This window comes from Anoplopoma fimbria, chromosome 13, assembly GCF_027596085.1.
Source record: "Anoplopoma fimbria isolate UVic2021 breed Golden Eagle Sablefish chromosome 13, Afim_UVic_2022, whole genome shotgun sequence".
NCBI lineage: Eukaryota > Metazoa > Chordata > Actinopteri > Perciformes > Anoplopomatidae > Anoplopoma > Anoplopoma fimbria.
In genome coordinates this window covers 3194041-3205378 of record NC_072461.1, presented here as the reverse complement: position 1 = coordinate 3205378, position 11338 = coordinate 3194041, and the positions used below count along the sequence as shown (strand labels likewise).

General features: G+C 45.0%; 1 protein-coding gene across 2 annotated transcripts; it reads left to right on the top strand.

The window, feature by feature from the left end:
* Nucleotides 1-1170: 1170 nt before the first annotated feature.
* Nucleotides 1171-10443, top strand: rgmb (repulsive guidance molecule BMP co-receptor b). 2 transcript variants are annotated; one of them, XM_054610837.1, is made up of 4 exons: nucleotides 1171-1229; nucleotides 1433-1714; nucleotides 5587-6158; nucleotides 8046-10443. In XM_054610837.1, the coding sequence occupies exons 2-4, from the start codon at nucleotides 1597-1599 to the stop codon at nucleotides 8802-8804; spliced, it is 1449 nt and encodes a 482-aa protein (XP_054466812.1). In that variant the 5' UTR covers nucleotides 1171-1229; nucleotides 1433-1596; the 3' UTR covers nucleotides 8805-10443. The 2 variants fall into 2 exon arrangements, with proteins under 2 accessions (XP_054466812.1, XP_054466811.1); XM_054610836.1 differs by having other exon boundaries at nucleotides 1205-1714.
* The last annotated feature ends 895 nt before the right edge of the window (nucleotides 10444-11338 follow it).

Here is an 11338-nt window from a genome sequence, read left to right as displayed (position 1 = left end):
CTAACAGTGTTTACCTGAAGGGGAATCCGAGGCAGGGTATTACGCTTCTGGATTACGGAGAGGTGTTATCAACTGTAACAGCTGTAAGACAGCATGGCAGAGCGGCGGTTGTGAGCGAGCCAGTGGGGCGCGCTAATATGCAATAATATGCAATAAAAACATGCATGGCCGGCCCGGCTATGTCAACAAAGCACTGAGAAGCTTGGACAACACACACAGATGGAGAGCAACTTCCTTTGCTGGTCTGGTAGACATTACTCCACTATATCTTTACGCAGAAAATAGTTTGCTGTCAATATTGCTCTGAATGTTAATACAGCTCCTATAAAAGTTCAATTAAACATGAGTTAGCCACTCTGTAGTGTATATCCACCAATTAACAACATTTATTTTCCACAAGTATTTGCAGCTCATTTGGTCAGTGGATCAATTAAATGAATGAAGCAGATTAAAACCACAGCAGTAAGGTAAATTGTTTATATGCACACCGCTTTGCTCCTTTCTCAGGAAACCATATGTGTTTCCTTTTGTTGTTCAGAAGGAGGGCATAGGGCGGCTGTGGCGTAGTGGAGAGCAAGGTAGTTCTCCAATCAGAGGGTCGGTGGTTCGATACCCGGCTTCGGCAGTCGATGTGTCCTTGGGCAAGACACTTAACCCCAAGTTGCTCCTGAAGGCTTGCCATCGGTGTGGACTGGATGTTGCATGAATGTTAGTTAGAGTCTGATGGTGGCACCTTGCATGGTAGCCTGTCATCAGTGTGTGAATGGGTGAATGATATGTAATATACTACTGATTGTAAGTCGCTTTGGATAAAAGCGTCTGCTAAATGACTGTAATGTAATGCATATTATTAGTATTATTCTCAAGATTCAGAGAAAAACACATACAGAAGTATGGCGATATCTTAAAAGGTTTGTGTTGATCAGCTTTCCCTCTGCCAAATAAAATACCTTGGCAGCACTACATTACCCATTACAACCCATTATTCTCTCTTCGGTATACACAGTGATTTAATGGCATCTTACCAACCTTTTACAACTTTTATCTCCAGCCTCTTCATTATTCTGCAGACTGCTCTCTCTCTCTCTCTCTCTCTCTCTCTCTGGTGGGCGGGTTTTCCGCCAGCAGGGTTTGGTTGATTCTCTATTGATTTGTTGGAGGGCAAGAGGAGGAGGAGGAGGAGGAGAAAGTGAAAGGGGAGGAGTGGAGGAGAAACCCCGGCCTGCATGGTGAGGAAGAGAGGGATGTGATTGTGCGTGTTTGGGACGAGAGAGGAGAGCACAGAGTGATCACAACCAAGGCGAAAGTAAATCACGTGTGGGTGTGGATTAGTACAGAAGGGGGGAAAGTAAAAAGTGACTTCTACTTCTACTTTGTTTTCCTTCTCTCTTTGCTTTTTCGACCCCCCTCCGCCCTGCATTCCGCGGAGCAGCTGTGTTTTAATGCGCACCCGAGGTGGAGAGGAAGGAGAGAAGAGTGAGGAAGAAGAGGCAGAAGAAGAAGAAGAAGAGGTAGAAGTAAGAAGGCCTGGACACCACCCGTCCTCGTCCCTTGGAGGTCTGTCCACTCTCCCCTCCTGGCCCTGCATGGACGGGGATGGGGAGAGCCGGATGCTGTTGCCGCGGGGCTGAGCGCCTCGCCTCCCCGTCTCTGGTGCGCCGTTTCCGGCCACTGCTGCTGCTGATCATCGCTCTCTGCTGCGGTGCTCAAATAGGTAACTTAACACTCCAACACTAAAACTCAAGAACGCAGTTTATCTGTAATTTCAGACACTACTACTACAACCACAGGAACATTTGTTTTCATTCTGTTGCTTTAAGCTGTGATCATAGATAAGGTTATTTTATTGGTTATTAGTAAGTGTTTGTGATCATTGCATGGCCGATCCTTGTGCTGGGCCTGACTGGCTCTCTCTCCAGCGGTAGTGCAGCAGTCTGAGCACGGATCGAGTTTCTCCTCCTCTCTCCTGGGCCGTCATTCTCCTGTCTGCCCCTAATGGCTCATGGAGGAGGGGAAGAGAGGCTGAATCTCTCCTAATGTTCATATATAACAGATAACAGCTCCACTCAGAGCAATAATGAAACAAACAGTATTCTAGTGTAAATCTGAACCATGAAAAGTTAGGATCAGTGTGTGGAATTCAGTTCATCTTCAGTTGCATGACGGAAAATGAATAAAATGCATCTTAAGAGATAGTATCAAAGTTATTTAAGTTACACAAGGTAGATTAAAATGCGTTTCTGAACAGCATTGTGTTGATTTTGTGTTTGTAATTTGTGGGTGTCTAATAAGCATAAACTCACACAGCCCAAAATAAACCACATACAGAAGAAGTAAACAAAAGAAGAGTTTGTTCACTAAAAGCCTCAAGCAAATAAGGTGTCTGTAAGGATCACTGACATAATGACTCCTTCTCTGTGGCTATACAGAGGCCGCTAAGCACTTGTCTACCACATTGTTAGTTGTAACGTCATCATCATAGATGTATTGTTCATACGGTGTAAAAAGCAGTTTAATGTCCTCTCTCTGGCAAACATCTTCTTTTTTTGGGGGGCCAAGTCTGTATTGCTGTGTGGGCAGGGGGTCGGCTGTTGAGGCGGCTGTCTGTTGAGCAGTCACACCTCCAGTAATTAGTTTAACACAGCTCAGGCATCGGGACAAAACCGCCTCTGCACGTGGCCTGGTGGGAACAGAGAGACCCACTTCACATTAAAGACCCTCTTGGCACCTACTGCTACACGTGCGTCACCTGGAAAGAATGTGTATTATTCAGTCTGTTGTTTTATTTGTAATCACTTGTACATTTCAAGGCATTTCTTTGAGTGTCGCTCCAGCCGTCAGCTCCATGTGTCTGTTTATGCAGCGAGGCGGGAATGTCTGAGTTGTTGACTATTGTTTGCACTCCTGAGTGTCTGGTCGAGAGCGAGAAAGAATGCATGCTGTAAAGCTTTGTATCTCAAAGCGTGGAGGGCTGTTTGTGTGATTTGAGCGCTTTGTGTGTGTGTGTGTGTGAGAGAGCGCACACACAACAAGGTGATCAATAAGCACTTCACAAGCCATTCTTTCTGTTGAGAGATGATCCCAGTGGATCCTTTTCTGATCTCCGGAGATCAGAGAGGCTGCCGGATCGGGAGACAAAGAATCGCTAAACTGAGCCTGAGAGATTCGTCCGGTGGATCTTTTGACCTCTGTCTGGTGATGGAGAGCGTGCCTCTGGAGAGAGAGGGCTTAGGGCTGAAAACAGAAGAGAATAGTGCTACAATATGTCAGAATAGTGCTGATGGAGGGAAATAAAAATGTTGATGATAGTGAGGCTTGAGCGAAAAGAAGAGATGAGAACTGGGAGAGGGGGGAGGGAGTGAAAAAGAGGTTCATATTGTGGTAGGATATGGAAGGAGTGGTGTGGGCATTGCTGGCTGTTTTATTGTGTCTATATTAGATACTCACCCCGGGGGATGAAACTAACCAGGCTCTGCATGTGTTCAACGGTTTTCATGCCTCAGCTCTTAACATGAGGAGATTCTTTATTCTCTTCTTAACAAGACAATTCAGTATTTATTGCCTGGACTCGACTTATTGCTTATTTATCTGCATAGATTGGATTTTCTTTTGAAAGTACAGCTATGTGTGCTTAGAAAAGGACGCTGAGGAGGACAGCTTTGCAAAAGGGAGATCCCTGGAAAGCTTCAAGAGCAAAACTATGAAGATAACGCTTTTATATTATTGATCTTCACATGAAAATCCTCTTTCATTATGATGCATTCACACGGAGGCAAATGTGCAGGGTCATCTGTTGTGAAACTTCAGCCGATGCTTGTCATCAGAGAGGTTTTAACCTTTATATAAGTCAGCGATTTTAACCTGAGTTCTTTAGTTACAGGGTCGACTCTCTTCTCTGCTACGTCACCCTGCTGGGAAAATGTCAGTGAATGGGAGCTTTTGTGTGCTTTTAGAGGAGCTCATGATTCTGATACCCCTTCGACAGAGAATAAACCCACTCTGATTAGATTGGGAGCGGTATTTAGGTACTGCGGGGCAGATGGGGAGGAAAGAAGGAGGCTGTTGGTGCGCCAGTCAAAGACACAATGTGTCCTCAGTGCTCAGACCGTCTGTACAGCGGTGGTTGGCATGGATGGCAGTGTGTGTGTGTGTGTGTGTGTGTGTCTGTGTGTCTGTGTGTCTGTGGGTTGGTGTCAGTATGTAACAGGCAGGAGAGAGATTCTAAAGCGTGGTGTAAGTGGGGGTCCGGGGTCCGTACCTGCACCTTGATTTATAAAACTCAGAGCACTACTGCCCCCAAATGGTGGTGCCCGAATCCGTCATGCCCCCAAAATAAAATAAATCTACAAAGAAGAGCTGTAATGTGCTTCATGTTGGTGGTTGTGAAATGATGGTGTGACATTAATGGAATCCGTCGATTTCAGTAAAAACCATGCACTCTCTGGTTTTGCTCGGCCATTAGGAGATCATAACACCATCTGAAGATCACTGACTGTGTGCGTTAACGGAAGCACAAGCAGCATTCTTTCTAAGACAGCTATTTGTGTGTGTGTGTGTGTGTGTGTGTGTGTGTGTGTGTGTGTGTGTGTGTGTGTGTGTGTGTGTGTGCGTGTGTGTGTGCGCGTGCTCAGCTGCCCATACACTGCAGAGCTTCTCTCTGGCCTAATCTAATAGGAGCACGCTGTGACTGATGCATTAGGTCTGGTCTCTAATCTCTCTCTCTCGCTCCAACTCCCTCTCTCTCCCTCTGATGATCTATGATATAAAAGGATGGTTTGACCCTTGTTACATTCATAAATATAGCAACAGATAAAACATCAAGGACAATTTCGGACCAAGAAATTTGTTCCTAATGTGTATCCAGGGACAGAATGATCAGTCTTTTGGATGTATTCCCTTGCCTCAGCCTGCTCTTGTGCTCATTGCTGTAAACAACCATTAAAGCTCCAGAAAACTAAACGTTATATCTAGTAAAAGTATAATTCTGATAGAGTATTTAATCTGCTCAAGCTACACAGAACCACAAATACAATACCCTTAACACACAAATTAGTCCACACCTTTCTGACGGTCTCCACAAAATGGAACATTATAAGCTTCACAAAGTCATGGTGGTGTGTTTGTGTACATAGCACACCTTGTACTGTCTTGCTCTCTCTTTACACGGTTTTTGTTATGTGCGCCCTGGCTATATAAGCAGTATTATCTTACTCGTGAAAAAAACCCCATTCTTTATCATTTCTCTCTGGCTGCTCTTTGGTTTATTACACTGCAGGTTTATTGCACTCACAGAGCGGCACTTCTGATTGATTGAAGACTTTAAACCAGCAGACAACTCTTTTTACAATTTTATTAGGTTGGATTGTAACGGGTAGCAAAGATATCTTTAAGTTCAAAGTAACCTTAGTCGTCATCTAAGTGCACATGAGCTTTGCATTTCTAGTTAAATCCAGCTCTCATAGTAAAAACCCACACTATCAGACACGTGATGATCTTTAGGCTGATTTAGCTGGTCCCCTATCACTGTTACTGTTCCTGTGATGATGTCACTTTGCTAACAGTATTTCTGCTCTCTGTCCTCTCCAGGTCAGTGCCAGGTGGCGACCCCTCAGTGCCGTATCCAGAAGTGCACCACCGACTTTGTCTCCCTGACCTCCCACCTGACGCCGGCTGTGGATGGCTTTCACACAGAGTTTTGCAAGGCTTTACGTTCGTACTCGGCCTGCACCCAGACGACGGCCAAGTCCTGCCGGGGGAACCTGGTCTTCCACTCGGCTGTGCTGGGCATCTCAGACCTCATGAGCCAGAGGAATTGCTCAAGAGATGGGCCCACGTCCTCCACGCACCCCGAGGTCCAACACGAGCCCTGCAACTACCACAGTCGAACCCAGCACGCTCACGCACACTCCCACGTGCACGCACAAACACACCCCCATGCTCACGGTCACGGCCACGGCCACGACCACGACCATGGCCACTCTCGGCCGGTCTACCTGTTCTGCGGGCTGTTCGGGGACCCACACCTGAGGACGTTTAAGGACAGCTTCCAGACGTGCAAGGTGGAGGGGGCGTGGCCTCTCATCGATAATGACTATCTGTCAGTACAGGTCACTAATGTTCCTGTGGTAACTGGCTCCAGTGCCACAGCAACCAATAAGGTGAGAAGAGAGAAAATGGGTTCTAATCTGCTGTTATTAAGGCAGAAAGAGTTTCTTAAGTGAGAGCAGCTGGTGTAATCTAGTTTATGTGTGTGTGTGTTAGAGAGAGAAATGTTTCTGTAATGACCTCTAAGTTGCTTTTCTGTGCCACAGAGTAAGATATCTTATCAATGTGAGGCTGGAAAACTGCTTGCTCTCCCTTGTCGCTCCCTCAGGCTCACAGGTGTGAGGCTAACTGCCTGATCTTGTGACTATCTCTTGTGACTGAGGCAGTTTTGGAAACCTAACTTGGTTAATGGCTGCATATAGCCTGACCTCTAATAACATGGAATGGATGTGTGAAAGGACCCACTGTTTACTCGTGTGTGTGTGTGTGTGTGTGTGTGTGTGTGTGTGTGTGTGTGTGTGTGTGTGTGTGTGTGTGTGTGTGTGTGTGTGTGTGTGTGTGTGTGTGTGTGTGTGTGTGTGTGTGTGTGTGTGTGTGTCCCATGTGTGGTCCCATAAGTGGCACTCATTACACTCAGCTTAAAGGACTTTGTGTGGTAAGGGCCCTTATCCCTTTATGACAATAAGACACACACATACACACACACACGCAGCACCAAATGGATGGCGAGCCGCACAAGGTGATCTTTGTGGCGTTAAAGAAGCGATGTTGATGTTTCCCCCGATGATCTGCCCTCTCTAGCTTAGTCGATAGCTTTAATTATTAAAACACATACACACCCATGCATACACTTAGTCAGGTACGCGTTGACAGAAACACACACATTAAGCAAATAGTAGGGTTGCTGCACGGTGGAGCTGAAGGTTTGACCTTGTGTCAGAGGTGGGGCAAGTTATTAGTCATGATTATTAGGGTATTAGGGACACACACACTCTCTCTGTCACACACACACACACACACACACACACACACACACACACACACACACACACACACACACACACACACACACACACACACACACACACACACATACATTAACAGCCCTCAAGGCTTAATGGCCTGCCAGGCCTCATTCCTCATGGCTGTCATGTGAACAAAGCAGCCATTCACCGGAACTATGATGCTCGTGCTAACCGAAATGCTCACACCACACCCTGCATCCACCACCGCCTCCACTCACCACTGGAGCCCTGTGTGTTTTTATGTGTGTGTGTGTGTGTGCGTGTGTCAGCATGTTTGCATAGCTGTGTCAAATTACTACTTGTTAAAAGTCATTTAGTTATTTCTCAAATGTAGTGTGATGAGAGTCAATAACCTGTGTAACGGGTGAATGTCAATATTTGTAAAGTGTGTGTTTTTGTGTGTGTGTGTGTGTGTGTGTGTGTGATTAAGACCGTTTACCTAATTTCTAGGGCTGCAACCTTTTTCTTTCTCAATTAATACTTTTTTTCAATCCATTGTTTAAATGTTTTAAAAATGTCTCCGACCAAAAGATACTCAATGAAGATATTAATATAAACGTTAAATTGGTTTTCAAAGTAATAGCAGATTAGTTGATTAACTAATCAATTAATTAGGACTGGAAGCCGTGTTTATTTCCATTACCGATTATTTTGGCAGATTATTTTCTTGATTGATCCTAAATGTCGGTGAAGTCTATAAATTATCAAATGAAGATTTTTCATTGACCATCTGATGTGACAAAGACAAGCAGAAAATATTTCCAAATAATTTTCATTCAATCGACTAATTGTGGCAGCTTTTCAATTAATCTGCTTATTGTTTCTCCTCTACTCATCTCCTTGAAGAAAGTTGTGTTTGTCATCTCATGAATTGACTTTGTAATGGTGAACTTTATATGAATCAGCATCATTCATTGAACCCACTTTAAACTTGTACCTAACTTAGCTGACGCTCCTCTCTCTACCTCTCTTTAGATCACCATCATCTTCAAGCCCTATGAGGGTTGCACAGACCAGAGGGTCTACCAGGCGGTCTCAGACAGCCTCCCTGCTGCCTTTGATGATGGAACTGTGAGCAGCGGAGACCCCATCCACTTTTCTGCTGGTGCAGAAGGTGCAACTGGGAAGGTCCGGGCTCTGTGGATCTCTGAACGCAGCCCGGGGCGCCACGTGGAGCTGCACGCTGGCTACATCGGTGTAACTGTAATCGTTCGCCAGCTGGGCCGCTACCTGACCCTTGCAGTGCGGATCCCAGAGGAGCTGGCCCAGGCCTACGATGCCACCCAGGACCTGCAGCTCTGTCTGAACGGCTGCCCTGGAGGAGAACGCATCGACCAGGCGGGGCACCTTCCCCTGCCGCTCTCCCCTCCTGCGCTCGGCCTGCAGCTTCAGCAGCTGCGTCGGCCCAGCTACTCCTCACAGACACAAGCGTCCCCCTACGGTGCCACGCAGGTTTTCAGTGTGGACGGGGCGAAGGAACGCTGCAGGGAGCAGCTGGATGTGCAGGACATTTACTTCCACTCCTGTGTGTTTGATCTCCTGACCACCGGGGACGCTAACTTCACAGTGGCGGCGTACAGCGCCCAGAAGGACATGGAGAGTCTCCACCCACACAGGGATAGATGGAGGATCTACCCCCGCGGCTCTGCCACCTCCACCTTACACTCGGATTCTCCACCTATCAAACGCCTGGCTCTGCTCCTGCTGTGTGCTCTGAGCGTGGCATTGAAGTAAGAGCGGCACTGCGAGGCTTGTGTGTGTGTGTGTGTGTGTGTGTGTGTGTGTGTGTGCACTAGATTAAGAATTTGGGGAGTTTCGTTGAGCACTGATACTGAGCGCTGTTTCCTCTCTCATGTGGAGAGCAAACAGCCGGCTGGACAGCTACTGGGAACCAGTGTTTTTGGCACAAGAGATACTGGCAACACTAACTGCATCTTACCTGGCAGAATCAGCCCTCTGGGGAATAACACGGGAGTTGTGATGACGGCTGACTGTCTTCATCTTTAGATAGGACTCTCGACAATGACACAACCGTACCTGTGTGGGTGAATGGAGTGAATGGAAATACACTCCGAACTGTAAATAGCTTGTCTTCAGTGCACAACGTGATGCCGTAGAGTTTGTTTTGTTTTTGTGCCATTTGATGTGATTTCTCTTTAATACCTCAGACAGAGGATGTTTGTTTTAACAGAAGCACTTTATTTAGTTTATTTTTTTCTTTTTAACAAATCCACATCAGTGTTTCTTCCTCTCACTTACTGTCCTCTGCCAAAATCTCCAACCGCTCAAGTTGTGGAGACCATCAATAATTAGATTTTTGATCCTTTCAATGTAATAGTTGTGGAATACAAGGAGCTGCCATTTTTGTTCAAATCTTCCAGGTGCTGATTTAACTCAGCGTCTCACTTTCAAGTCAGCCAATGTGAAGTGTTCTCTTTTGAATGTTTTATGAATATTGTCACTGCAAATGCCATCAGTACTATTTTGTTGCCGTATGAATTTGTTATTTTTCCTCAGTCCTGATTTCAAATATGTTCCAGTGTGTATGAAAGTGTGTGTGTGGGTGCGTCTGTATTTTTATAATTGTTTTTACACTTTTTATTTCCTCTGAAAATCATGTCGGAGGGATTCCCACCTTTTTGCCAAGAGGCTGTGACGATACCGGCTCATGTATGTTGCTCTCCGTATTCTTTGTTGTGTTAATTTGAGCCAAAGACAGATAATGTAAGGTTTTGTATGTACAAAGGAGATCCAAACTCACCACCAAACCAGCACCCTTCTCCTCCTCACACTCTCTGCTCTTTTTTTAAAGTCGCTACTGTTTTCTCCTACTGCCAGAATAGATGAGCTGCTCTTTACTGGGATACGTGTAAGATACTGGAATGAAGACAAAACATTGCAAATCCCTGAGAACTCTACCACCGTCTGCTGATATGTGTGCGTCAGCAGTGTGTTGTGGGAAATGTATGCCATTTGATACCCGATAGACCCCAAGACTATGAGCCTTTTCAACATGCAACGTTCTGAATAATTATGCCCCTTTTGTTTGCCATAATCAGCTTCATCTCAGTTTTTGTCAATGTGATCCTTTACATCATGTGTGAGTGTCAGTTTGGTGAAGAGTGACTGGTCAATGTTGAAATACTTAACTTATTTATGAACGTAGTGTCCTGTAGAGGAAGTTAAGCTCCATATTCTTGCTGTTGGATAATAATAAAAAAAATGTCAGATGTGATTGTACTGCCACTCAGTGGTGCTCTGTTGCTATGTCAGTGTGTTACTCAAGGCGCTCAAAAAAAAATCAAACAAAAAAACATGGAGGAAAAAACTGTGTGCAAGTGTTTTATTTAAAAAAACCAACCAATAAAGTCAAAACAAAGCTTACTTCATGTCTACCTACTGATGTTACATTTGACAGTATTATAAAAACAAGATAATAAAAATGTAAAATTATGTTTATAACTTGAGCCAAGTTTCCCCCACTTTTTTTTTAGAGAGGGAATTCAGGATTAAAGATGATAACAAATACACACAGATCGTCTTACTAACACAAACACACACACACACACACATGTTGAACAGCATGTGCACTAACCCATCTGTCTGAGGTTAGGTTTCGATCAGATACCAGGCTTGGCCTCACAGACACAATCGTTTTTTCAACTGCCACAGTCGGCAACACCTGGGATGTGAATGTGAAAAGGGCGCGACAAAAGATTGCATGAAGCATGTGAGAACTGCTACTCCTGGGATCCTGACAGTGGATTATTTCCCATTTAATCCTTGAGATTACAATCAAAAACTCAGTGTAAAACCATAATCGTAACTCCCACCGTATGGGAGGACCATGCTCAACTTCTTCCAACGTGGAAATCCTCACTGTGGAGAATAAAGACAAGAAAGAGTTCCCCCCTCTGGGTAACTTTTCTTTTCAAGGTCACACGGTGCATCAGAAGCCCTTGACTTCCAACCATCTGAAAAGTAATATACATTTTTAAGAATAATTACATATTCTTAACACATTTCCACACTGTTAAACAAAACAATGAAGGTGAGTGAAAAGCTGGTTTTCTTCTCACTGATGGCAATTTAGTCCAAATAAGGCAAACCGACGCATATGCTTACCACTTAATAACAGCGTAAGTGGTCATCAAAGTGTTGAAGACGAAGACCTTCATGAGAATCAGCCTCATAACCAGGACAACCACTGTGTTTGTCCACACATCAACATCTGGAGATCAAACCACACAAACCACACCAGGAACAGA

Excerpts from the sequence above, each read along its gene's own strand:
- rgmb (XM_054610837.1), top strand. The coding sequence starts at position 1,597 with ATGGGGAGAGCCGGATGCTGTTGCCGCGGGGCTGAGCGCCTCGCCTCC. Across the intron at positions 1,715-5,586 it reads CTGCTGCGGTGCTCAAATAG|GTCAGTGCCAGGTGGCGACC; the intron begins GTAACTTAACAC and ends TGTCCTCTCCAG. Across the intron at positions 6,159-8,045 it reads GTGCCACAGCAACCAATAAG|ATCACCATCATCTTCAAGCC; the intron begins GTGAGAAGAGAG and ends ACCTCTCTTTAG.